The sequence below is a fragment of the Rhodofomes roseus genome, assembly GCF_022264815.1.
Source record: "Rhodofomes roseus strain CIRM-BRFM 1785 chromosome Unknown C8Q71scaffold_1, whole genome shotgun sequence".
Lineage (NCBI taxonomy): Eukaryota > Fungi > Basidiomycota > Agaricomycetes > Polyporales > Fomitopsidaceae > Rhodofomes > Rhodofomes roseus.
In genome coordinates this window covers 220343-244717 of record NW_025952957.1, presented here as the reverse complement: position 1 = coordinate 244717, position 24375 = coordinate 220343, and the positions used below count along the sequence as shown (strand labels likewise).

The following is a 24375-nucleotide window of genomic DNA, read 5'->3' as shown; positions in this document are numbered from 1 at the left end:
GCTAAGAAGCTCAGCCTGTACATCGCTGTCGCCATATATAGGTCTGCGTTTGTTCTGCCTCACACGCGGAAGATTCGGTAGGAGTTCGGCGCACTGGCAACGGCGCGAAGTCGCGTCGGAATTTACATTGAACAGAAGTACAAGGCCCTCTCGCTGGGCTCCCCCAGCGTTGAGGGTTTTATATAATATGCAGCGTGCTCGTCTCCACTCGCAACGCGCTGCGCATTCGTACGTATCCCGCCTTATAATCCGCCGTCTGGCTTCTCGGACCAGCCAGTTCATCTGGACTGGCGTCCCTCGATTCGTTCTGTACCCTACCCTACCTTCACATCTCGCTGTGTCTTTCCTTCACATCTCACACAATGCTTCTCTTCCGGAGCGTGTTTATCGGCAGCCCCGTGGCGCTCGCCTTCGTGGCGGGCTTAGCGCCTTCCGGTACGTCGTCAGTCGTGTATGAAGGAGCCAGGACGATCATTGACTGGAGTTTGACAGTATCTGCTGCCCCTTGGTGGCCCATGCACTACGTGATGGAGGCGCTGCCGCCTGACACGCCTCAATCTGCCGTCACTCCGGACGCGTCAAACATTGCCAGTGCTGGGGCGACGATGAGCTCCGTAAGTAGCGTATGTCGTCGATCTGCCACTTCACTCACGCAACACTTCAGGGCGACCTTGACACGATGCAACAGACCAGTGGCGCCAGCGTTGTCCATCGTACTGGTGCCACAGGCGTCCTCGTCGGGAGCGCTTTTGCCGCCCTTTATCTCACATTTTGAGTGCATCAGAACTTTGGGGAAACCGCTGACGGCCACTGACGTCACTGAAGTAGCTATATCAGCGGATTTCAGCAACGTCAGTGCAGCTCAGCGGTGTTCAGCAGGGACGAATATGTTGTTCAAAATTTCAACTTATTTCCGTCAGTAGATGCAAAGCCCAAAGCGTCAGCGGGTATCAGGAACCGTCAGCGGCCGTCAGCAGAGATCATCCAGCGTCAGGAAAGGGGGCATCTAAGGCATGCTAGACACATTGAACGAGACACGGTAGCAAATTGGTTGATTTAAAGAAGATATATTCGAGCATCAAACACTGCACTTTCTACTACAACATACACATTTATGAACCTACTGCACGTCAACGAGTCGAGGTGATTATTTGTTACACAGATTCATGATGGTCAACGTAGTCTAAGCATGAAGAACAGTCAGAAGCAAGCTGAAAACATACCACACATCAGCCCGGACATGCATACCCGTCAAGGGGCCTGCTGGATGTCACCCCATGCCGCTTCGTCACGCACGAGCCAGACCCTGCGCATGTCCGCACAGAGGAGGCACGCCGGCACAAGTATGCTGTGTCGTCACATTGCGCTAGCATTATGGCTGTGTCAGGCAGGGGCCGTGGACTGTGGCAAAATGTGTACCGAAGGTGAACGGAAGTGCATTCATCTACTATTGTCGTCAGATCATTTCCTTCCCGACGACAGGTCTACCTCACCTCGCAGGTATTCTCGCCACAAGCACACTCGTTGTGCGCACCGACTCGCGATTTGACGGACACGAACTTCTCGTTTCAAGAGCCCGCGCTCGTAATCACTTTGAGGTCAGCTGCCTTCGCCAGCTGGACGACCGTCCTGGGCGTGCCGCGTCAGCATCCGCCATGTGTATATGTGTGGAGGGAGAGACTTACGCGCAGACATGTCCCACTGCGGCGGTGACAAAAGTGGTATTGCGCGGACTTTTGCCAGGTGTGCTGTGCCGTCGTGCCTGCGCGTACGAGACGTCAGTTCGAGTGCTCTTCTACGCACAGGTTCTGTGGAGAGTACATGGCACGGCAATGGATGAGCTAGCGTAGGAGACAAGTTGAGTCGTGAGGTGAGCGTTCAGACGTTGAAAGACAGTAGACGAGTAAGAAACAAACAGACGGCAACGTTGACGTGGCAGCGGGCGGTTACCGTTTAGGGCAGGTTTCCCTCGGACTCTGCTCAGCGACTGGCATTCCACTGTCCCCTCCCCATTGCACATCGTCTCTTGCCTGCCGTCGCGCATCCACCGGCACCACTCGCCCTGGGCCTCCTTTTCCGTATCACCTTATGTCGCGTGTGCGCCCCAGTCCGCCCCAGTCGAGGCCGCCCGGAAGCCCGTGCCCGAGGCTCCGAGCATGTCGAGCGCGCTCGATTCTCGCGTTGATCTCGACATTCTCCGCGCCCGGATGGCCACTGCCAGACACGCGCCAAGCCGCGCGGCCTTGCAGCCTTCGAGTTGACCGCAAGATATCGCCCTGTTCCAACCCTGTTCCCGTGCATCTCACAGCTCCCCGGCCCCTGCTGACGCGTCAAACATTGAAGATCGCCGGCGCGCCCAACGTGAAGACTCATCCAGAATCCAGATGGGCTACCAGCGATGCGACCCGCGAGTAAAGGATCCCCGCCCGCGCAGCGCACTACGGCCAGCCCACTTGTGTCGTCACATCCCGCGAATATGGCCAAGCCCGGCCACGTTCGCGCCACGAGCGCGAGGCAGGCCGTGCAAATTGCGCAGGGAAGATGCCAAAGGAGGCTAAGGGGGGAGTTAGACAGGACAAGAACGGTAAGCTGCCATGCCTATCCGCCCTCAGCCCCCCTCCTTTACCCTCTCTGCGCGTTTGACATTACTCGGCGTGCCCGCTCTTCCTGAACGCGGCCGCGCCTCTCCACCTTCAGCACACTGTCTCACCCTCGACACATCCACACCCTTTGGTGGCGGGCACCCCTCTCACCTCTGTGACGCGTTGCGGCGGTGTTCTACACACCTGCGTCACACGCCTCTGTACCCTCACCATCGACCTACTTGCCCGCACACGCGCACAACATCCCCCGGCCATCTGTGAACATGTCATGCGCATCCGCCCGTTGCTTGCCCGCGTCAAATCATTGATTGTCCGTGCGCCCGCCACGCCGCTTTCGTACATACTCCCTAGCCACTTAGTATCTGCCCATTTAAAGAACTTGTCGCTTGTCTAGTACCGGTTTGTTTGCCGGCCCACGCATCCGCTCGCTGGTACGAGTGATTTGCATGCAGACTCGTTTACTTACTTGTGACCTGTACGGTACAATCAATATTATCGAACAATGTGATTCTGCTCGCGTGTGCCATGCACACTGATGTGCTGAGAGCCCCCGAGACTCGCTGACGGCGCTGAACACGCTGATGTCTACTGAGGTATGTGGACGGAATGTCGTCAGCGAGTGTCAGCACATCAGGAAATTCCCGAAGTACTGATGTGAGGTATCTACCCTAGGCGCGATGTTGATCCTCTCTATCCCGTCCCATCCGTCTTCTCTCCCTCTCACTGGACGGTAGTCCTCGTAAACCCTGTTATTGAACACGCGCCTCGTGTCTGCTGCCCCATCCTTGAACAGTCCACTCATTCTCCCTTGCCTGGTTCATGTATCGCTATCTCTGATACAAGTCTCATTAAGCAGACCCATGTTGTAGCATCTAGCCCAGTCTGTGTTATTACATAGTCATCGTCGTTATTGTCGTCACCTTCGTCGTCGTGCTATCGCCTGCATCGCATCGTCGACCTACGTAGTATCCTAGTCTGTATGTTTTCTCGGCTCGATGCCGTGCTATCATGATCGCACCCAGTTGGCACTGAGTGGTCGGTACCGATGGGGGGGGGGGGGTAGACGAATAATTGGGTGAGGATGAACGTAAGTTACTAGGTAGGGCGTGTCCGTTGTTTGCTGGGCATCACCGAAGTCGTTTGTCCTTACCACTGTTCTCTTATCCCTTCCCCATGCTACATCGTTTCTCGTCTGTCATTGCGGCCATACGGGACCGCGAAATGCTTTACTTATGTCGTATGCATCAGGACAGTGGTCGTCAGTGAGTTGGATGACCTAGCCATCGGGCCCAAGCTTGTAACGTCGCAGTTGACTTCAAGTTGGAGGTAGCCTCGTCCGAAACTCGCTGACATACACACTGAATATAGCGAAGGCTATTAACCTGCGGGTGGTCGGACGTATATCCGCATGCACTTTCATAGTATGTACCTAGGAGCCTGAGCGCGTTCGTCTGGGCGAAGCGTATGTACATACCGAGTTCTAGTAACCGAGGAATAGAGATCGCAGTTCACAAGTCAAGCTTAGTCAGTAGGGAGCCTATTTAAGCAGCCCCACTGATGTGTGGACGCGTCGGACGCGCGATCCTCGACGCGTCGCGACGCGTCACGGCGACTAAATCAAAAGAGGAAGGGTGCCCGGTCCACAGCCGCCACTCAGCACTGCAAGCAGCACTCGCCTGTCTTTGCTTCCACCCCATCACCTGGTCTTGTGCTCGATCCCTTCAGCCCGCGCGGCTGGCACGCCTCATCTCACATTTCAATCGCCAGCTCGTGCGTACACCATGAGGCTCATGGATGAGAACGACGACAAGGTCGAGGAGTCGCAGACGCGGCCGACGCCGCTGCTTAACGTGCGGAGGTTCAAGGATCCCATTCACGACTTCAGTACGTATCCTCGCGTATTCATACGTTGGGAGAGTCTGACTTCCGTGTCGCGGACAGTCCCTTTCAGCTATGAAGTCTGTGCAATCATCGACACGTACGTACCGTCTCTTTGTGTAATCCGACATCCACTCAAAGGTTCATTCTCGCGCATAGGCCCCAGTTTCAACGCCTGCGTAACATCAAGCAGCTCGGCACGTCGTATTACGTATGGCCGGGAGCATCGCACAATAGATTTGAGCATAGTCTCGGTGCGTATCCTACTCCGCTGTGCCCAAGTGGACTATATGCGGCGTTTACGTAGCGCCTCGACCAAGGGTTGCAAGAAGCAGTAGCTCCCATGCTCTCTGGTAGCTGAGCACACAAAGACCTCAGGCGGCCCATGACTTGTCTGAGCCAGAAAGGCGCTGTCGACGTAACATCAATGCGTGTTCAGTATATGAGCCTGTCTTCGACCAGGTATTATCATGGTCATGTTCGTCGAGCTACCATCTGCGACATCGTGATCTCATCGCATTGATCTAGCCTCGTCCCACTTCGTTCGCGGCAGTGACCATGCAACTAATGCACATTGCTCTCTCCAGGTGTGGCACATTTGGCAGAGCTCATGGCAGAGCACCTGCAAAGCTATCAGCCGGGACTCAATATCACTCGGCGCGACGTCAAATGTGTGACCATTGCTGGACTGTGCCACGACCTGGGCCATGGCCCCTGGAGTCACGTCTGGGACGGGATGTTCATACCTCGCGCATTGTGAGTGTCATAGTCGTTTCCAAAAGCTTGCTGGGGTTGATAACGCGTAGGCCCGGAATAGAGTGGAGTCACGAAGACTCGTCGGACATGATGTTCGACGCGCTCATCAGAGAGAATGACCTTGACATATCCGAGGAAGATGCATCATTCATCAAAGCGATGATAGCTGGTGATCCTGGTCGCTGCAGGCGAGTGTTCTCCATCTGTGTGCAAGATAGCATACTCATCTGTTGGACAGTCGCAAAGAGAAGCCCTTCTTGTTCGAGATCGTGGCAAACAAGAGGAATGGATTGGACGTCGACAAGTAGGTATATACCATCTGCCGTGGCACTGGAGGTACTGAGATGGCTAGGTTCGACTACATCGCGCGAGATACGCATGCCATCGACATGAAGGTCAACCTCTCGCTCACGCGGTACGTGAAGTGTTCCACGCCTCCGTCCTCTGCTCAACAACCACGACAGGCTTATCCACTCTGCTCGGGTCATCAAGGACGAGATTTGCTATCACATCAAGGACGCGAACCAGATCTACGAGCTCTGTCATACGCGGTTTAGTTTGCACAAGCGAGTATACAGCCATAAGACAGGTCAGTGCGTCTTGTCGCACTCTACACTCTCAGCAACTCATTCTTCACACAGCGAAGGCTATAGAATATATGCTCATCGACGCTCTGCTCGCGGCGGAGCCGCACATGAAGTTCGCCCGTGATATCTTCGACCCCAAACGGTATCTCCACCTAACGGACGACATTCGCATACGAATCGAGGCCTCTGAGAGCCCGGTAAGTCATCGACGATCTCCCATTGCTGTTGCCTCAAGTTGACGCGTCCGTCCAGGAACTGCAATCCGCACGGGACATCCTGAACCGTATTCACAGACGAGACCTCTACCGCATGGTCGACTGGAAAGTGTTCCCGTGGGCATTCCAGCACGACTGCAGGGAGATCTTCACGCCCGAGAAGATCGTGCGCGCCGCACAGGCGGAGGAGCGCATGCCGCAGGTCAAGGACGAAGCGCAGTACCGCGCGCTGATCGAGGAGCTCAACCCTGAGCACGTCATCGTCGACATCTCGATGATGCACTACGGGATGAAGGACAAGAACCCCTTGGACACGGTGAGCTTCTACTCGAAGCACAAGCCGGATAGTGAGTACGCTCTGCACGGTGCAGTGTTTCCGAACTGACATTGTGCACAGATTCGGGGAAGGCACACCCACATGATGTCTCGTTGCTCATGCCGGCGGAGTTCGGAGAACTCCTGCTACGTATCTACACCAAGGAAAAGCGGTATGTCACGTCCATCCCGCATACGTCTCCGTACTGAGCGCGAACGCACGCACAGCTTCGCCCGCATCGTACGGGACGCGTACAACATGATACTCCATGATGTCTTGACAGAGCAGGGCAAGAACGACGACCCGCTCGCGGACGACGACGTGCTCACGCCGCCGCACGAGGAGGAGCGGCCTTCGACGCCGCCGCGCAAGAAGGGCCCGATGGCGCGGGTGCAGAGCGCGAGCGGCTGCTTGATCAGCGACCGGACGCCGCTGTCGCAGAACAACTTCACCGAGGTGCCGCAGTACCATGGAGCGCAGAACACGTCGCCGTCCTCGCGAACCAAGTACAAGGGCTCCGGCCTGAAGAGGGAGCGCGAGGACGGATCGCGCTCGCCGCCGACGAAGAAGAAAGCGCGACCGTGAGCTGGAGTCGGCGCGTCGAAGAGGTTTGCCTCGAATTGCAAGTTGCTTCCGTGTTCATGGGCATTGCTGCTCCTGTACACGTTCAACGTTCAACCCCTAATCGTCTATGTTGTCCTCATCGCTTTCGTACTTGCCCGCATCACAGAACATCGTTATCCCAGGGAACACTAGAACTCCACAGAGTTTCCTCTACACTAATAATATGAACCGTCCTAATGTATAGACACCACAGAAGATCAGCCGTCTGCCTCAATCGCATTATCGCCCGCCCGCCCCGACGCAGCCCCGTCCGCCTGCTTTTTAGACCCATTGCGATCGACATCCCGTCGTTTTTGCTTCCCAGCCGAAGACCTCGACAATTTGTTCTTCAGATCCCCAAGCATCTGCTCTTTGGCCATCGCGAGCTCTGTATTCACATCCTTCATCGCCGCCACGATGGAAGCCGGACGATCCGCGAGCATGGCGCGCCGTAGTATGCGCTCGAGGGGCGTTGCAGAGTAGATCCGGCGTGGATTTGATTTCACGGTCCCTGTCACGTCCAAAGTGGTGGGCATGCCGTGTATCCGGAAGGCCTTGGTATACGTCTCGAAATCAAAAGAAGACTCTGGCAGCTTGGGCGAACGAGTGGGTGCCGACTGTTTATGCGTGCTTGACCCTGCTGGCGCATCGAAGTCTGGGCGTTCCTCGGGAGGGTCGTCGTCGGTAAGTTCCAGCTGGGGGGCAACATAATCAAGACTGAGGCGCCGTATCATGCCGATTCGCAGGACGGCATCCAGCACGCGGGGATCATACACTGGCCGCTGCTTCGTAGGGGCAGTCGCCAGGCCCAAGAAGCGGTAAGACCAGGAGGAACGCGGACCGCGACGAACCGCGACCGATGACAGCTGCTGCTCGATGCGCTGCATCAGGAAGGCGAGAATCCTGTGATACATTACCAGGTCAATGGGCATCTTGCAGTGCTGTATGGTCTTCAACGCGACGAACGCAGCAGCGTAGTCTCGCCTCTTCATGAAGACACGAAGTGCTAAGACCAGCGTGCTGTCCGTCAGGGTGCCCTCGAGGCCGTTGTCCGTGCGCGATACATGGCAGGCGATCATCTCACGATACAGTTGGCGGGGGGATGGCGCGCCGGGCATACTCCGCATCCGTTGAGTATCCGGGCGGGACATGTCGAGCTGCACACGGAAGAGCGTCGTGAAGGTGAGCCCGTCGGGGGTGACCGCGGGGTCGTCGCTGCTTTTCAGAAGCGCATAGATCTTGAAGGCGTGCTCGTACCTCCTCCGCGCAAACTCGGCAAACAGGAGCGCGTTATAGAAGGGGAGGTCTGGCTGGATCTGGAACTCCCGCATACGCTGTATGATCCAGAGGTAGAGCTCGTCGTCTCCTGAAGAGCCGTCGACGAAGCGCAGGAGGCTTGTGTATGGGTTCGGGCTGCTGGCGCCAGCATGGCGCTCGGGGTCAATCCATTCCTTCGCAGAATCCTTGGAGCCAGCCCGCGCATGGACGTAGACTAGCCAGCTGACGGTCCCGCGCGAGAAGGAGTAACCAGGAGGCTTGCAGCGCAGATATAGCTTGGCCACCGTATCAACGAAGACCGGGTCCTTGCTGATGACGTCGTCCAGGAGGAACAGCATGTCCTGAAGTGCGCTCTCGTCGAAACGCTTGTTCTGGAACCACGTCTCCAACAATGCGAAGAACTCCGTGGGCGCAGGCAACCGGTTGACCAACGAAACGACCATCATCTGCGCGCGCAGGGATATCGAACAGAGGAATCCCTCCTCCGTCATGCGCGTATAGCAAGTCACCGCTGCCATGGGGCATCCCTCCCGCAGAAACATGCGCATAGTCGCCTCGAAGGCTTGGAAGCGCGTGGGATTGTCGTCTGGCATTTTGTCTAGGAAGGCGTGGAGGCGCTTCATGGCAGTCGGCTCACCCTTTTTTCTCAGCAGGCCGCGTAATTCGCGAACGAGGTCGCTGACGAACGGCGAGGATGTTGGGTAGTTGCTGCGCGCGACATCCGTCGGCAGATCATGCCCCTCCAACGTACTCTCCGTTTCCGCGTCCTGTGGTGCCGTGTCGCTAGACACGCGTGACGCGTGTTCCTCCTTTAACGTAGACCTCTCGCCTTCCCTGGTCGGTGCTCTGCCTACTACTTCTCGCGCGCCCAATGGAGATTGTGCAGGCTGCTGCCCTCGATCACGAGAGGTATTAGGCGGACCTCGCATGGCCTCTGTTGAGGTGGAAGATGGTACCGGGTTCATCTCTTCGCGTGATCGTGGACCATGAGCCATCTCCGTCCGCAGAAAGGCCGTCTTCGCCGACGCCTCCGAACGCTTTTCGCCGTGCGAGGTAACGAAGTTTTTAGATATGATACGAGGCGGCGTATGCTGTGCGGAAGCCACCGGAGACCGCGCCCGCGCAAACGGCGAGAAAGCGAGTGCCCGTCCAGAGGAGGCGTAGACGCGGCATGGACGTAGAATACTGCAAGGCGGTATAGCGGCCTGCTAGTTTGGTCAATATACATCAGGAAAAAGAAGTTGCGGCTCACCAGGTCAAAGCAAATAGAATTCCAATGATTCACAAGGCGAGTAAAATATGCGGCCTCCAAGAAGATGAAAGCCTGCGGCTGAGAACGCAGGTGGACGACCGTGACATTGAAGCGAAGCGCGAATCGTAACGCGTGACGCAAGTAACTGATTAGTACGGCGTGACAGATGCGTTTTAGCGCCGCGACGCGAGTAGCAATAGACGCCCAGTGGTACAGCCAATATTGGTGTGAGGCCGACCACTTCGACTCTACTCCGTCCAATTCGCAACCGCGACCGTCTCAGACGACCCCGACGGGCTCGCCCAGCTGCTTCTCTGTTCTCACTCTCGCTGGTCGAACTCTAGACAGTCATGGATCCACAGGCGAGCTCGCCTGACATCGAGTCTACCCCGCCTCCCGCAGTCAGCAGCCTGCGTTCGCGCTTCGAGCAGCTCGCTGCAGGCAGCAGCGCTGGGCCAGCCCCGAAGCGACCTATCAGCACTCATGGTCTGCTTACTCCTGAACCGCTGAGCCCGCGTCCGCGCGCAGCGTCAGGATCGAACGAGCTCAGACCGGACGCTCGCTCGCTTCGTCCAACCTCGTCTTCCTCAGATCTCAAGACGGGCACGAAGAGACCTCCCCCGCCACCTCCAGGTCGCTCATCTAGGGCACCCTCGCCTGCTCCGGCAGTGTCTAGTCCGCTTCTGCGCGCGACACTGGCAGCGGACCCGCCGTCATCGCCCCTGGTGCACGAAACTACCCTCCCGACCTCTCGCCCGGTCTCCCCGAACAAGTCTGCTCCCTTGTCGCGCAAACCACCGCCTCCACCGCCTCCTCATTTCCGCGAGCCTCACTCGGAAGTGACCTCCGCGGAGCGGTTGTCTGTGTCTTCGTTAGTAACAAAGTTTGGGTGAGTCTCCATTCTATTGACCGTATGGGGTATGTCCTTGCGAGCGGTGTGGTATTGTGGCGAGTTCATCTCTGGGAAGGTGATGTGTGGAAGGGGGAGTGTTCTAGGATGTCACGCTGCTATGTGGCTACTTACATGGACGCTGCGCATGAACCCTCTCATGAGGCATTCCAGTGGTGGCGTGAGCGGTATGATCTGCGGCATGCGCGCCTTGGTGCATGTGTTCTCAAGGATCATGCCGTTGACGTCGCGCGGGGTGTCTCCACGATCGGTCGTTGACACTACGCACCGCAACGAAATTGCCAGTTTCCAAGGTTGTGCGCTTGTTCAAGGGTTCCGCGTCTTCTCGCACAGTGACGGCGTTTGGGATACGCCACCGCGGACATCCCAGCTTCTAGAGGCTCCGAAAACCCTGGTGCACTTTGTGAACCTTTTGCGGTAACTTTGTTTCCGAACTTCCTTAACACATGATGCGTTTCAGTATGTTCGCAGCATTGTCGACGAAACACACCTTGCCGTAGGGGTTTCGAAGCCTTTCCTGAATGCACATGGTCTCCGATAAGATTCCTCCCAGGGACTACTGTCGTTGCATGCTCGGAATCTGAACAAAGTAGTTGTGACGGTCTTCTCCTCTGTCTTACCTGATCTAGGCGATGGCAGCAGGGCAAGGTCGTAGACAACAGACATGGGTGCCGATTCGGACGAAATGTGGATGCTCGAGGGCCTCAGGCCCAAATGCATCTGGACGAAGGCACGGGTTGCGTTGGTCAAGCCATGATGAGGCTATTTGTATGCCAGCGTCCTGACTATGTCGTACCTGAACCCATCCAGACGCTCAGGATCGTCCGGAAGACAGATGATCCTAGCTAGCAACTCGGGTTCTGAGACCAAGTACAGGCTGTGGGGTCATGTTCAGAGACCGGACGAGAGGGGGCTTGCATGATCAGAGCCCTGATCTCACAAGCACACAAGACCGGCTCGGGACTTGGCCTCCCCGCCTTCTCTCAAGGGTCCTGGCGGGGTCCGTTTATCGGCGGCCATAGCGCTTGAAAACCGTTCCGCGCCCTGTAACGGGGCTGCGCGAACTATCTTGCTGGCTCGCGGGAGGTCGCACAGCAGTGTCCGTTGTACACTCACATCTACTCCGAGGAGATGGTGGTTCCTTGCGGTGACAGTATTTGCCTCGCATGTCTAACCGTAGTTAAGCGCCGCCGATAACTGGCACCGGTACCGCCAGAGACGGTTGGTACTGTAGCGCTGCGTCCCTCCCTTCATCTTCTGCCCTCCTCGTCTCTTCATCACGTGCCTCCTGTGACGGTTAGGATGTTCCTGTCACTGACATGCCCCGCCCAGAGCTACGCCACCACCCATTCCTCTTTCCGCAAAGCCTGTACCGGCACATGGCCGTGTTCTCTCCCAATCCGTCACTTCCCTCTCGATTCCCTTATCTCCCCATTTCCCCAATGACGAACACCTTCGCAAACCCCGTCATTTGTACCCTGCCCCGAACCACCATGCTTCTGCAAGCGTATCGTCCTTCGAGAGCACCTCGAGTTCCACCGGGCAGGAAGACCCATTTGGCGACGACTCGGCGTCTGACTCTGAGCGCACTGTGGCTGGCGGACCACCGCCGCTACCCTCGCGCGGGTCCGTCCTCATTGACGGCGGACCTGTGTATAGCAGCCCTTCAGAGCAAGAACCTCCCATCGACAGCGGGTTCTCGTCAAGTGGCTCGAGTCGCACATCCAGCGAGAGTGACGTCAGCACCGCCCACGTTGTACCATACTCTATGCGTGCCTCTCACTCCCCTCGGCCCTCGATCCCTCCGCCCCGTCCACCTCCCCGCCATAAAAGCTCCGTGCAAGCTCCATCACCGTCTCTTGCCAGCGTCGCATCTCCGCCACCCTTACCCGCCCGCAGAGGTACTGCGACCCCTGTCGACGAGCCCCCTCGCAGGTTCCCACCGCGAATGCACGACGGCGAGGCATCGCTACAGCCACACGCCAATACAGCACCGCCCACGACATCGCCCACTATCGACCGCAAGACGTTCGGCCACCACCCACCACCGCCGACGCGTACCATCGGTCTCAATGACAAGCTCCCCGCCGCCCGACGTCAAGCTTCAGGCTCGTCGAGCGAGTCCGAAGAGGAGGAGTTCAAGAAGGTGGAGTTGCTGCCGGACATGACCCGCTCGTCGCGCCGCCCGCCCGTGGTCGACTGCCACAACTACTCCGAGTTCCACATCCATGTCCCCGCGTACACCAGCACCGTCGCGGTCTCCGGGCACACCGTCGCGGTCGCGCATCACCACCACATCAAGATCTATGACCTGTCTGTCTCTGAGGCGCCCGTGTGGAACATCGACAGCCGCGATGCCGGGCTGGACAAGCTGAACGGATTCAAGGTCACCGCGATGGAGTTCCGCCCGACGCTCAACGCGACAGACCGTGGCGCGTTCCTGTGGCTCGGATGCAAGGACGGTACCCTGCTTGAGCTTGACATCCGCTCGGGTACGATCGCAGCGGCCAAGCCAGTCGCGCACGCACACGCGGTTACGCACATGTTCCGGCACGCCCGGGCGATGGTGACGATGGACGACGCGGGCAAGGTACTCGTTTTCGCACCCGAGCCGGACAGCACGGACGACGTCCACCTCGTCTACACCCAGCCGCGCGTCGTGCGCATCGCCGACAAGCAGGAGTTCGCGAAGCTCCTTGGCGGCCAGCTGTGGACCTCGACGCGCGACCCAAACGGCGGGGGCTCGGTGGCGAGCACGTCGAGAGGCCCGATTGTGAGGGTGTACGACGTCTTCTCGCCTGGGAGCACCGGGCGTTCGCTGCTGCCTACTGAACACCTCGGCGCGGTGACATCCGGGACGATCCTGCCCTCTCAGCCAGACAAGGTCTTCCTTGGGCATGAGGGCGGGCACGTTAGTATCTGGCAACTCGTCACAAAGGACGGCATACCAATGTGCGAGGAGGTAGTCAAAGTCTCGACGTCGGACGTGCTGAGCTTGGAGGGCGTGAACGACCGGTTGTGGGCCGGAGGCCGCAGTGGCATGATCTCTGCGTTCGATGTCGTGCCGAGGCCGTGGGTGGCCACCAACTGCTGGCAAGCCCATACGAAGCTGCCCGTGCTCAAGTTGACGGTGGACACTTGGAGCATTGAGAGGCTCGGTCGACTGACTGTGTACAGCATCGGCAGGGACGAGAAGCTCCGTTTCTGGGACGGCTTGTTGGGTACACAATGGGTCGGTGCGTATCAAATTCATCCTTGCTTCGTAATGCACCTGCTGAAGTAGTGACCGACAGACCAAGAGCTCATCAAGCGCGAAGCCGAGTTCAGCACCTTCCGGGCGGTCAAGGTCCTCGTCGTCTCCTGGAACCTCGACTCCGCCAAGCCAGAGACGCTCACGGGCACGCCCGAGAACATCAACTTCCTGAACGACGCGCTCAAGAGCGTCGACGACCCCGACATCATCGCGTTCGGCTTCCAGGAGCTCATCGACCTCGAGAGCCGCAAGATGGCCGCGAAGACGGTGCTCCTCGGCGGGAAGAACAAGACGCCTGACGGCGCGATCTCGCAGAAGGTCTCGACGAGCTACAAGAAATGGTACGACCGCTTGGTGCTCGCGGTCAAGATGGCGATGCCTCCGGATGAACCGTACACGGTGATACACACGGAGAACTTGGTCGGACTGTTCAGCTGCATCTTCGTGAAGAACACGGAGCGGATATCGCTGAAGCACGTCGCTATCACCACCATCAAGCGGGGGATGGGTGGACGATATGGCAACAAGGTGAGTCGGCACTGTCTATCGTTGGCCGGCGTGTGAGCTGATTTGCGTCTTGCAGGGTGGCATTGTCGCGCGTTTCGTGATCGACGACACGTCAATATGCTTCATCAACTGCCATCTGGCCGCTGGTCAACACCACGTACGACAACGGAATGCTGATGTCGCAGCCATGCTGGAGGAGAAGTCTGTCTTCCCGGAGTCCGACGCGGTTGAGGAACCATTGGCGTACGTGAACGGAGGGGACGGTTCGATGGTCCTCGACCACGAGGTAGTCTTTGTGAGTACGACATAGACCATCCACCGCATTTCCTGCTAACATGACGACCGCAGATGAACGGAGACATGAACTACCGTATCGAGCACCGACGAGACTTCGTCGCCGGTGCCATCAAAGCGGGAGAGATCGAGAGCCTCCTCGCATACGACCAGCTGCTCCGCGAGATGAAGAACAACCGCGCGTTCCGTCTGCGCTCATTCATGGAGGGCCCAATCACCTTCGCGCCGACGTACAAGTACGACCGGCGGTCCAACGAGTATGACACGTCCGAGAAGGCGCGCGTGCCGGCGTGGTGCGACCGCGTACTGTGGCGGTCGCGCGAGCCATCGCGCGTCGAGCAGCTGCACTACCTGCGGTACGAGGCGAACGTGTCGGACCACCGACCGATCTCGGCTGCGTTCCGGATGACGGTCAAGTCGGTGCAGCACGAGGCGCGCGCACATGTCAAGGGCGAGGTCATCGCGCGCTGGAAACAGCACGAGCGTGCGCTCCTTGAGGCGTGTCATCAGTTCTTCGTCGACCAGGCGATGATATGATCATGATTTCCTTTCTCTCTGTTCCCTGCACGCCGCCCTGTGTCTGACAGTCCCTTGTAAATACGGCATTAGACCCCTTGTTCGGGCGCATCCCATCGGACTATACAACAGGACCATCGTTTGTATCCCTCGATATGTATTGTATTGATAGTATCCTCATAATAGGCTGGATGGTGGAGAGCATGAAAACACTGGCACAATGAGGCCAAGGTGTGCATACAGCTGTGAAGTAAGTTTCAGTATAGCAGGCAGAGGCAGATATTCGCTGACTCGGAAGTGATACAACTGCCATGCGCGATGGTACTGTACAACTGTCAATGCAATGTCGTACTTGGGCCGACGCCAGACAATCATCGAGCCTTGGAGCCTTGTTGTGCACTACCTCATTAATCCAGCACGACTGCTTGCCGTTGCTGTGAAGGTAAGGGGGACCGGCTTCGCAGATGATATGGAGATGGAAAGAGCAGACTCAACGACAACTCAACACCGTCGCGGCTGCCGAAACTTTCATATTGATCTTGTTGGCGTTCGATGCGCACGGTTCTTTTTGCTTTTAAGCGGAGGGCCCGACGCCGAGCTACAAGTAGTACAACGCGCTCCAAAGCTCGTTCCCACCGGGGGGAAATGCAGTTACGCAACAAACTGCCTACCAAGATGACATTGAATATGTTCCGGCGCGAGGCTGTCAGGAAGTTCATGGTATCGCATGGATACAAATCTCCGCTAATCGCGGTCATTTCAAGTTCATTGCAGGAATATGTCAGAAACGTCTACTCACAAGTAATATGATTGTCCGCGACCAGCGAACGGCCGCAGCGTACACTACACCCTCGTAATAGACCAGACAAGCTGCCAGCAGGTATGGTCCAAAGCACCCTTGGGAACAGGAAGTGTGCTCAGCTCGGCCTGAACCTTCACACTGCCCTGCTTGAAAACCACCCCGTTCCACAATCCCTCCCAAGACTCCGGCGAGTGGCAGAACATCGCCACAGGCTCACCGGTCGGGTGAATGACGATCGTGCCCTTCGTCGGGTACCCGACGTGCTGGCCGAAGATCATCGACCCCGGTACCGGAAATAGCAGGCCCGCGAGCCACTGCGCGATTTGCAACTGCTTCTCCTCGCTGAAGAGGTGGAAGAAGTACGACGCGTGAATCGCGGAGAGCCTGCCGGCAAGCGGTGTAAGGGTGGTGAGTTGCGACGGGTCTGGCGCGGGGCCCTCCGGTGGAGTGTAGATTGGTGGTGAGGGCTTGAGGAAGGACCTGTCCAGCACGTCGCCGTGGATGAATGGAACTGGGAACGACTCCGGCGAATCCTTGTAGAGCTGGTATCCCATATCCCAGAATTCTATACACGAAGCTCAGTGATGTAAACAACAGGAACACATTTCAGAAGGGATACCTCTGCGAGGATCGGATGCTATGCAGTTTTTAGCAGGGAAGCCGTCCAGAACAGGCTTGCGGATGGCGCTACCGACTGCAGGAGGGCGGTCAGCATGCGTCACGCCACGAGCTTCTTCCAGATCTTCGACGAAGCGAAGCAGCTGGCTCTGGCACGCGCGCTCGCGGGACTGCTGGACCCTCGTCCGGGCTCCGTCATCTTCGGGTGGCACTTGAGAACGCCTGAGAAAGGAGCGTTCAAGTGGCCTGCCACTCCTGGCTCTGGGTCAGACGGGTGGACGATGTCCTGCCATTTCGCCGAGTCCTGGCGCGCGAGGTGGGAGCGCGAGGTGTTCATGGGCATCCCCGTGAAGGTCGAGGCGAGGGAGGAGGTGCTACCGACGCCGCCCGATATCAAGTTGGAAGGTGCGATAAGACTCGTGTGGTCGGTGACGAGGATGTGAAGCAGCAGGATGAACTCGGAGCGCCTTCCAAAGGAACACCGAGATGGCCTTCCAACAAGGCCGCCGCTGGTACGACCTTCAACAGGGATCGCATTTGGCGATCGCCCTCAACGGGCTCAGTACGGACTACAGCGCCTCAGCGCCAGTCCTTGTGGGACTTTTGTCGCGAGCAGCGGGATCGGAAGGCGTCGATCACCTGGTCCCGGAGAGCCAGAAGACGCCTAGTTTATGAAAGGTCGTTGGTTACTATTACCATGTAGTAACCTCTCGCAGAGTACTGCGTTTAGATAGCAGCGTCCGGTGAATGTATTCATTAGCGCACTGCTGTCACAACGCCATTACTGCCGCACGTATATGGCGGGGTTAATACCTCCTCGACGCGGCCACAGATTCGACACAGTTCACAGGAAGCCGATCAGCAAACCAACGAGTAGCCGCGTCAGAGCGGATCCGATCGCTAGCCATGAGCTTTCCGTTCAACTGCATGTGCGGAATCCGCTCTCCATCGCGGGCTTGATCGCAGTAGCTGTTCGCCCCTGGGCTCTATCTGAGTGCGAGGCCAAGCAGAGACGTTGAGCGCAGGACGGGACCCGACTGCAGGCCAGCCAGCATGCCACCAGCTGCAGTGACAGAGTTGTCCGCGGAGCCTACTAGGTTTCTCGATGGAACCTGGGTAGTAGGGGCCAGGTAGCTCCCAAAGCCGCGTATCGTAATCAATGGGTGAGCTGAGCTTGAGGCCTTGAGTTGCTTGGAGAATGGAAGAGATCGATCCAGCGACTGGATTGTTGACTTACCGACGCGTACGCGTCGAGTCGACCTCACGTGACCGCGGTTTAGCATACGCTCCAGATCTGCAATCTCGAGCTACTTAGTCTGACGTCAGACGCATGCTTGGAAACAAAAAACACCAATACGAGAATGGTATACGGACGTAGGAATTACATGGTGACTTACTACATGGACTAGGTAGATGTACACGGTATTCAAGAAATGTTTCCGACTAGACCACTGTGATTGACATTTCCGCCGAAGTCTGCAGGGTCATGGCATCAGCCAAACATCGTTCCCGCAAATCATGAAGTACTACTAACCTCCGTTGTTCAGGCTATGTGGCAAGGTTACATTCGAGCTGCTATGTTGGCCAGGAACATCTATACCGGAATCGATCAAACATCCTGCATTACTGTGATTGCAGACGGTCTTACCTTCCTCAGGCGGTAGGCACAGCGAGTCCATCACAGGCCGATGTTCATCTTCCCCTACAGCCCCAAACTGTGTCGGCTGTTGCGTCAGCATCAAGGGAGCCTCGCCGTCCGTCCCAGCCTCCGCCGTCGCCGCCAGCTGTTTCTTCCTCCCCACCGTATCCGTCCTCCCAGTCCCTCCCTCGATACGCTTGATGAACTCACTCCACAGCCCGCGCTCATCCTGGGCCATCCGCTCGAACGTCTCGCGGAGCTCCTTCGGCGCGCGGCGCCATACGCCGCGGTGCCTGCACACGGTCGACTTGACGTACCGGCAGCTGAACACGCGCTCGAACGCGGTGCGCTGCGTGAGGGACGGCTGCTGCGCGACGAGCAGGTCCATCTGGCGGAAGCCCGCGGAGAGCTCGAACACGGTGTAGTCGTTCGGCCAGCGCTTCACGAGCGGGTGGGTCTGAAAGGTGAGCTGGGTGGAGGAGCCCTCGAGCTCCGGGGACTGCTTGGACGGGCCTGGCCCCGACGGGTCGACGGAGACGAACGGCGCGGGGATGCTGAGGGACACAGGGGTTCGGTCTGCGCTTGTACTCGGAGTGATGGAGGTGCCATTGGGCTCTGGCGGGGTAAGGGTTGATTCTACCCTTGCGTACTTTACCGGCGGCGCCATGAGTACAGACCCATCCGGCGATGGTCGCTTTTTGGAGGCATGCGGCTTCTCTGGTGGCTGCGGCTGCAAGCGAATCTCCTCAGCCAAACTCGGACATTCGCTGTCCTCCAGCCCCTCCAACAGGCTCTTGCGCATGCGGAACAGCAGCCGCTGTTCGCTCTCGACCGCGCGCACTGCGCTGATCGATTGTTGCTCCCATGCGCGTGCATGCGGGTTGTATGCGTCTACGTACGCTGCAGGTGAAAACCCAAGGTCCGCGGCAAGGTGTGCGAACTGCGAGAGCTGGAAGAGCGGGAACGTCGCGACCTCCCCGTGTAACCGGATCGGCGGGCTGTCGGGTTTGTACCAGAAGACAACGGTGACGGACCGCTTGAGCGCGTCCTCCAAGCGCGTACGGGGGTCTTCATGCTGATATGCAATGGTCCCGTTTAGAGGTGTCCCGAATGGGCGAGGAGCGGGCGCCGGAGGGGGCTGGTACTTTTGTTGTGGTGTCGGGGGCGAAAGGGGGAGAGTGAACGTCGTCGGCTGATTGACGACGGTAGGGGTTGACTGTTCCATGCCGTCTGCTGCGTTGGCGACATGGTGGTGAGCGACGTGCAGACGACCCGCGGCAGAAGGCTCACCGGAGGCAGAAGGACCTTGGTCCGTGTGGTTGACTGGTTCTGGTGGTGCGGGGGATGGGACGCGGACGCCGGGGACAGCGGCGACCGTGGCGGTAGACCGCCATCTTATCTAATCTCGCCTCCTGGGCACCACCGCGCCTCTAGGACAATCCTCTTCCACTTGTCAAGTTCGACAGAAACATATAATCCCAACCGAGTTTCCGCCACATAAGTAGTCATCTTGTCTCAATTGTGTGCAGACCACATAATATCGAGTTCACCGAGGGCGCAATATAGGCATCAACATGGACCTAATCGACAAATAGGTACTGAATCGTACGCCACGCGTATCCTGCTTCAAGCTCAGCGGGAAATCGACGAGCACGCACAATGTGAGGCGAAGGGGCCGTCAAAATTAGGAGGTGTCAGTGCCGAGTGCTGGTCGATGGCGGTACAGACGAGGACGCTTGGGCCCCCATTGTATCTCTATGACAGTTTCGCTTCGTTTCAATTCGCGGGTTGCACTAAAGCGCTGCTAAACCAAGCTGCTCCCAATGATAAGTAGCTCAGTTGTGTGCGGTAGGAACAGCGCTTGACCATACATATATTCACCGGGTGTAACTGCTCGACACACAATGCTATGCGGAAGCTAGCTACGTACTACTAGTGAAGGCCATCTTCGGAGTTAACTCCGCCTGCATTGGAGGGATCCCGCTTCATACCCTCGTCACCGACCACACAAGTCTTATCGCGCCCTCCAGCTTCATGTCCGGGGGCGTCGGTTGCACCTCCTCTCTCGCGTCAACCTTCACGGGTATACCCTTAAACACCTCGTGCTCCCACATCTCGCGCCACGACTCGGCGCAATGGCAGAACAACGACCACCCGTCCTTGCCGGAACCGGGAGGGGCAGGCCAAGTCAGGTCGCCTTTCTCGGGTCTTCCCATGTGCCACCCGAAGATGACGGAGCCCGGGCGGGGGTCCAACAACCCCGCGAGCGCGCGTGCGAGGGTGAGCTGCTTTCCTTCGTCGAAGAGATGGAAGAAGTTCGTGGCGTGGATCGCTGATACGTGCCCTGCCAGGGGGGTGAGGCTCTTCAGATCCGACAGGGTGGGGGGCGTTGTCGGCGACGACGAGACGACCGCCTGAATGGGAGAGGGAGTGAGGAATGACTGGTCGAAGGCATCGCCAGCGAGGAACGGAACGGGGAACTCCGTCAGCGAGTCTTTGAAGAGCTTGTGGCCGAGCTCCCAGAATTCTACATCGAACACGAATCAGTGATTGCTTTATGTGCGCGGAATGGGCACTGTACCAGGCTGGAGGTCGGTAGCCACGCAGTTCTCCACAGGATAGCCGTCTGCGACCGCTTTCCTGACATCGGCGCCGACTGCAATAAATACATCCTGGTACATCAGTTCCCCGATATCGAGCCGGCGTGAAGACATTTGCACTTACAGCAACATGCCATCTCAAGGAAGATCGCCCCGGGACGCTCCTTCCCTAATTTGATGAACTGGTCGTAAACAGGCTGCCGGGAGATTTGAAGCCTGGCGAGGGGGTACGGCCGCGTTACTACAGCGTACAGAACTTGCACTGCAGCAATATACTCACCTTGCGAAAGTGAACCAGCGGATACAGGGGTACGGAAAGACCTGTAGTACGTTGGATGATCTCAGCTTTCACTTGACAATTATCTATCGCCTTGGCATATTGTCACCTACCTTGTACGCCTCCGTTTGCACGGAAACGATGTGTCGCTTGAGCGATTCATCGTCATCGATCCCGGTCAGAGACTTGTAAAAGGCTTTCTCGTTCTCGTTCAGATTATAGTACTTGTCGTCCAGGGGCGCAACCAGGTCAACCTTCTCGAGGTCGTCTATGTTGTTCATACTGATTCGGGACAAGGTAGACTATGAGTAGTAGGAGCTGTGCGACGGGGATACTCACCATCAGGGTGGCACCAACTTGAAGGTGGCACTGTCGCGCGCGGGTGCGATGACATCGGACAGCATCAGACTAAGCAGCTGTGCTCACGTCAACATGTACACATACATTGTTATAGTTCTATGTGAATGTTCTTCGTCCATGGTATCCTTCTTGTCATGGGTGGTCGGGCGAGGAAGACCGAGGCTCCGAAGTAGCATTGCGTACGCAAAGGGAAGCTGCCCTCGCCAACGCAGTGCCATCCCAACGTACTATCCGAGTCACCGTCCTCGTTCATGCGCGGTGCCATTTTTCCGGTCAGTGTGGTTTGCGAGCATTGCAATATTAATTTAATTGAATGACCAGTGCAGCCGAGGTCGCCGTTTGATCGAATTGACCCGTGGACCGCGCGGTGATCGGTCAGGCATATTGGAATCAAGCGCCACAGCGTGCGAACGGAAGATCGGATGCGTTCTATCAATTATGTACTGAGTAAGTACTACCGGCCCCATGTTGCTGGCGACCACAATTCTCTGGGCCTTAGCCTCAACTTAGCCTGCTCCTCCTTACAGCGTCCTTCAGCGTCCTCCATGAGCGATACACCCGTCGTACGTAACGGCCTATCTGAAGTATTCCTGCTCTAAATTCGCCACGCAAACCACTCGGAAACTCTCTGTGCAAGGCTTCATGTCGACATCGCAGGGTGACTACCAGTCGGAACGCCGGGAGAGGTGGATACGACGAGGCTGTAGTCACAACCCGCTCGTCTTGACGATGATTCATCGGTCTTCGTGAAAGCGAGCGGTCGGGATCAAAACACGTTACGAACGTACAAGGCGGGATGCGCCAGCACGTCGTCCGTCACTTGTCCATGCTGAGTTCTATGCATGGCTCCGAGCAAATCCGATCGTAATGTCCCATTGACGGTCAGGTACGTCCCAAAATCTCTACCACCCTGCTGCATGTTGCCATCACACTGAGCTGGAGCTTGTCCTGACTGACCGAACGCTCCTAGGACGTAGCCATAAACTTATGGCGTTCCGAGCGTATCGCGCTGTCCGTGTCACAACAATAGCACGTGACCGCGTCAGGAGGACGCGTACGTACCGGTGTACCTCAGGCCATACGTGCAAGGGGCGTCCATCAGACTGCAACTCAACTTAGACGGTTAGGCGGACGGGTAACTTCAAGTTGCCGACTGGCAGGACAGAGGAGCCTGGTAGCTCAAGCCTCCTCATCTGACCTGACGTTCTGAGTGCCGCGAAGCGACCTCCTCCCACCCCTTGTTGCGTGACTGACACATTTCATTATCGCTTTCATCGGCACATCGAGTCGCAGATACCGATCCCGGCCAATGCTACGCGAGTCTTTGCCGAGGAGACGGACTCCCTTCACGCCGATATGATGGGCCCGTGTTAGTGCATGATATGGGGTATATGTTCTGATCCTGATTCGAATGCACGCTGAAGCTAGAACACTCTGAACCCGTAGTAAGTTACTTGCCAGCTCGGAAATGTCGCAAATATTGTGCGGTGTGTCCAGACCAATCTTTCGACTGCTCCCAACGCTACTGAAGGGTTCCTTAACCCAGGATTATCCTCCATTCTGTATGATCATGGGATCATTGAGCCGAGCCCTTTCGGCCATGTATGAAAAATTATGAAGCGGCGAGTCCGTGCCAGTGGTGACGTTTCAGAATGATGCCGTGATGCTGTAATGGCACCAATGACGGCGTGATCGAATTTAGTACAGTCCTCAAGGCCTCAAGATCCAGCGCTGACCGGAACGTAACAGCAGCGTTGTCGAAGATTTCCACATGGCGGCCTCGCCAAAACGGTGTGCAAATTCTGCAGAGCAATGCGCTGGTTCGTATGATGCTCGGAACACATAAATACTGATCGATGCGCAGACGGTAGCCAACCTCCTCGATCTCTCTGCCATGGCGGACAACCTCACCTCCTCCGACAGCAACTCAACCACTCTCTCCGAATTTGACAAGGGACATGCGGGACACAAGGGGAAACTGACTGAAGACTACTTTCAGTTGAGCGACGAAGAACTCGCTTTCTATAAGCAATTCACGAAGATCGAAGATGATGCGGAAATGATTCAGCACATCGTCCGTATACAGGCTGAAGCCTACGAGGTACGCATTGGTGTCCTTATCGTACATGGAATGTACTGATCGAGGCCCCGTAGGTATTCCCGTACCCGTGTATCCGCTGGTTCGACTTTGTGAGGTATCGTCCATCTGCTTACACGAGATCGAAGTGCGGTACTGAGCCTTGATGTTAACACAGACTGAGGATCACTCACATTCCGGCGTACGAGCGTCTGCTGAAGCTCGGGCGGGAAAGAGAGGGTGCCCTGTACCTCGACCTGGGGACTTGCTGTGAGGATTATCTGTCACGATCAGGCTCTGATGTGTACTGATCGCAGCTCTGCAGTCGGGAGCGCCATCCGGAAGCCGGTTCTCGACGGTTTTCCGGCCAAGAACTGCATAGCGTCCGATCTTCGCAAAGGTCCGCCGATCCCGCTCGTGTTGCCGCTGTTTGCAGTAATGTGCTTACTACCGTGACTAGAATTCTGGGACATGGGGTATCAGCTCTACAAAGACTCCCCGGAAACGTTCCCGGTCCCGTTCGCTCAGGGCGATGTATTGGACCCGTCCTTCCTGAAGCCCTTGCCACCGATTGATACTCCACTCGATGACCCCGCTCCAGAACTCTCGCAACTCACTAGCCTCACGCCGCTCGCCGGCAGGCTCTCTGCGATCCACGCGACGTTCTTCTTCCATCTCTTCAGCGAGGAGAAGCAGCTACAGATCGCGCAGTCGCTCGCGGGCCTGCTGTCTCCGCTCCCCGGGTCCATGGTCTTCGGTTCGCACGTCGCGTACCCGACGAAGGGCACGATCATCACTCGTCCCACGGGCGCACCTGTACCCATGTTCTGTCATTCGGCGGAGTCGTGGGAGGAGATGTGGAACGGGACGGTGTTCAAGAAGGGAAGTGTCAAGGTGGAGGCGGAGTTGTCTACGCTTCCGGTGCCCAAGGGTGCCCTGGACCACGAGTACTGGCAGCTGGTATGGTCTGTAACAAGGGTTTAGTGTATTGTTTGCGCGTACATAGGTAGTTGGTAGGTAGAAATAGAGATATG

General features: G+C 57.2%; 12 protein-coding genes across 12 annotated transcripts; 7 read left to right on the top strand and 5 right to left on the bottom strand.

Annotated features, from left to right (window-relative positions):
* Window positions 1-120: 120 nt before the first annotated feature.
* C8Q71DRAFT_728913 (uncharacterized protein) lies at window positions 121-1070 on the top strand. The gene is made up of 4 exons (XM_047921998.1): window positions 121-435; window positions 493-614; window positions 665-775; window positions 826-1070. The coding sequence occupies exons 1-3, from the start codon at window positions 363-365 to the stop codon at window positions 773-775; spliced, it is 306 nt and encodes a 101-aa protein (XP_047784361.1). The 5' UTR covers window positions 121-362; the 3' UTR covers window positions 826-1070.
* Window positions 1071-1895, top strand: C8Q71DRAFT_728907 (uncharacterized protein). The gene is made up of 3 exons (XM_047921997.1): window positions 1071-1444; window positions 1494-1629; window positions 1686-1895. The coding sequence occupies exons 1-3, from the start codon at window positions 1190-1192 to the stop codon at window positions 1838-1840; spliced, it is 546 nt and encodes a 181-aa protein (XP_047784360.1). The 5' UTR covers window positions 1071-1189; the 3' UTR covers window positions 1841-1895.
* Window positions 1896-1979: 84 nt separating this feature from the next.
* Window positions 1980-3087, bottom strand: C8Q71DRAFT_728905 (uncharacterized protein; the record flags this gene model as incomplete). Its single annotated transcript, XM_047921996.1, has 2 exons — window positions 2698-3087; window positions 1980-2584 (listed from the first exon to the last, which is right to left on the bottom strand). The coding sequence occupies exons 1-2, from the start codon at window positions 2943-2945 to the stop codon at window positions 1981-1983; spliced, it is 852 nt and encodes a 283-aa protein (XP_047784359.1). The 5' UTR covers window positions 2946-3087.
* Window positions 3088-4192: 1105 nt separating this feature from the next.
* C8Q71DRAFT_3591 (uncharacterized protein) lies at window positions 4193-7058 on the top strand. Its single transcript, XM_047918056.1, has 12 exons — window positions 4193-4487; window positions 4545-4581; window positions 4641-4735; window positions 5069-5237; window positions 5288-5425; window positions 5476-5541; window positions 5590-5652; window positions 5702-5826; window positions 5879-6021; window positions 6077-6386; window positions 6437-6527; window positions 6583-7058. Exons 1-12 carry the CDS (start codon window positions 4385-4387, stop codon window positions 6938-6940), a joined length of 1698 nt encoding a protein of 565 aa, XP_047784358.1. The 5' UTR covers window positions 4193-4384; the 3' UTR covers window positions 6941-7058.
* On the bottom strand, window positions 6710-9587 carry C8Q71DRAFT_825387 (uncharacterized protein). Its single transcript, XM_047926278.1, has 2 exons — window positions 9489-9587; window positions 6710-9441 (listed from the first exon to the last, which is right to left on the bottom strand). Exon 2 carries the CDS (start codon window positions 9229-9231, stop codon window positions 7177-7179), a length of 2055 nt encoding a protein of 684 aa, XP_047784357.1. The 5' UTR covers window positions 9232-9441; window positions 9489-9587; the 3' UTR covers window positions 6710-7176.
* Window positions 9588-9681: 94 nt separating this feature from the next.
* C8Q71DRAFT_3565 (uncharacterized protein) lies at window positions 9682-10618 on the top strand. The gene has a single exon (XM_047918044.1). The coding sequence runs from the start codon at window positions 9839-9841 to the stop codon at window positions 10379-10381; it is 543 nt and encodes a 180-aa protein (XP_047784356.1). The 5' UTR covers window positions 9682-9838; the 3' UTR covers window positions 10382-10618.
* A 1728-nt stretch (window positions 10619-12346) lies between these two features.
* C8Q71DRAFT_698396 (DNase I-like protein) lies at window positions 12347-14989 on the top strand (the record flags this gene model as incomplete). The annotated part of the gene is made up of 4 exons (XM_047920018.1): window positions 12347-13634; window positions 13692-14179; window positions 14235-14453; window positions 14507-14989. The coding sequence occupies 4 exons, from the start codon at window positions 12347-12349 to the stop codon at window positions 14987-14989; spliced, it is 2478 nt and encodes an 825-aa protein (XP_047784355.1).
* A 712-nt stretch (window positions 14990-15701) lies between these two features.
* Window positions 15702-16609, bottom strand: C8Q71DRAFT_3556 (uncharacterized protein). The gene is made up of 3 exons (XM_047918041.1): window positions 16390-16609; window positions 15768-16335; window positions 15702-15712 (listed from the first exon to the last, which is right to left on the bottom strand). Exon 2 carries the CDS (start codon window positions 16322-16324, stop codon window positions 15812-15814), a length of 513 nt encoding a protein of 170 aa, XP_047784354.1. The 5' UTR covers window positions 16325-16335; window positions 16390-16609; the 3' UTR covers window positions 15702-15712; window positions 15768-15811.
* Window positions 16484-16831, top strand: C8Q71DRAFT_852078 (uncharacterized protein; the record flags this gene model as incomplete). The annotated part of the gene is made up of 1 exon (XM_047926792.1): window positions 16484-16831. One exon carries the CDS (start codon window positions 16484-16486, stop codon window positions 16829-16831), a length of 348 nt encoding a protein of 115 aa, XP_047784353.1.
* A 983-nt stretch (window positions 16832-17814) lies between these two features.
* C8Q71DRAFT_852077 (uncharacterized protein) lies at window positions 17815-19252 on the bottom strand (the record flags this gene model as incomplete). The annotated part of the gene is made up of 3 exons (XM_047926791.1): window positions 17815-17864; window positions 17923-17982; window positions 18037-19252. 3 exons carry the CDS (start codon window positions 19250-19252, stop codon window positions 17815-17817), a joined length of 1326 nt encoding a protein of 441 aa, XP_047784352.1.
* Window positions 19253-19860: 608 nt separating this feature from the next.
* Window positions 19861-21242, bottom strand: C8Q71DRAFT_728886 (uncharacterized protein). Its single transcript, XM_047921995.1, has 5 exons — window positions 21018-21242; window positions 20908-20948; window positions 20752-20843; window positions 20609-20683; window positions 19861-20554 (listed from the first exon to the last, which is right to left on the bottom strand). Exons 1-5 carry the CDS (start codon window positions 21183-21185, stop codon window positions 20013-20015), a joined length of 918 nt encoding a protein of 305 aa, XP_047784351.1. The 5' UTR covers window positions 21186-21242; the 3' UTR covers window positions 19861-20012.
* A 1916-nt stretch (window positions 21243-23158) lies between these two features.
* C8Q71DRAFT_697313 (uncharacterized protein) lies at window positions 23159-24325 on the top strand (the record flags this gene model as incomplete). Its single annotated transcript, XM_047919958.1, has 5 exons — window positions 23159-23365; window positions 23419-23459; window positions 23520-23611; window positions 23667-23741; window positions 23802-24325. 5 exons carry the CDS (start codon window positions 23159-23161, stop codon window positions 24323-24325), a joined length of 939 nt encoding a protein of 312 aa, XP_047784350.1.
* Window positions 24326-24375: the final 50 nt, after the last annotated feature.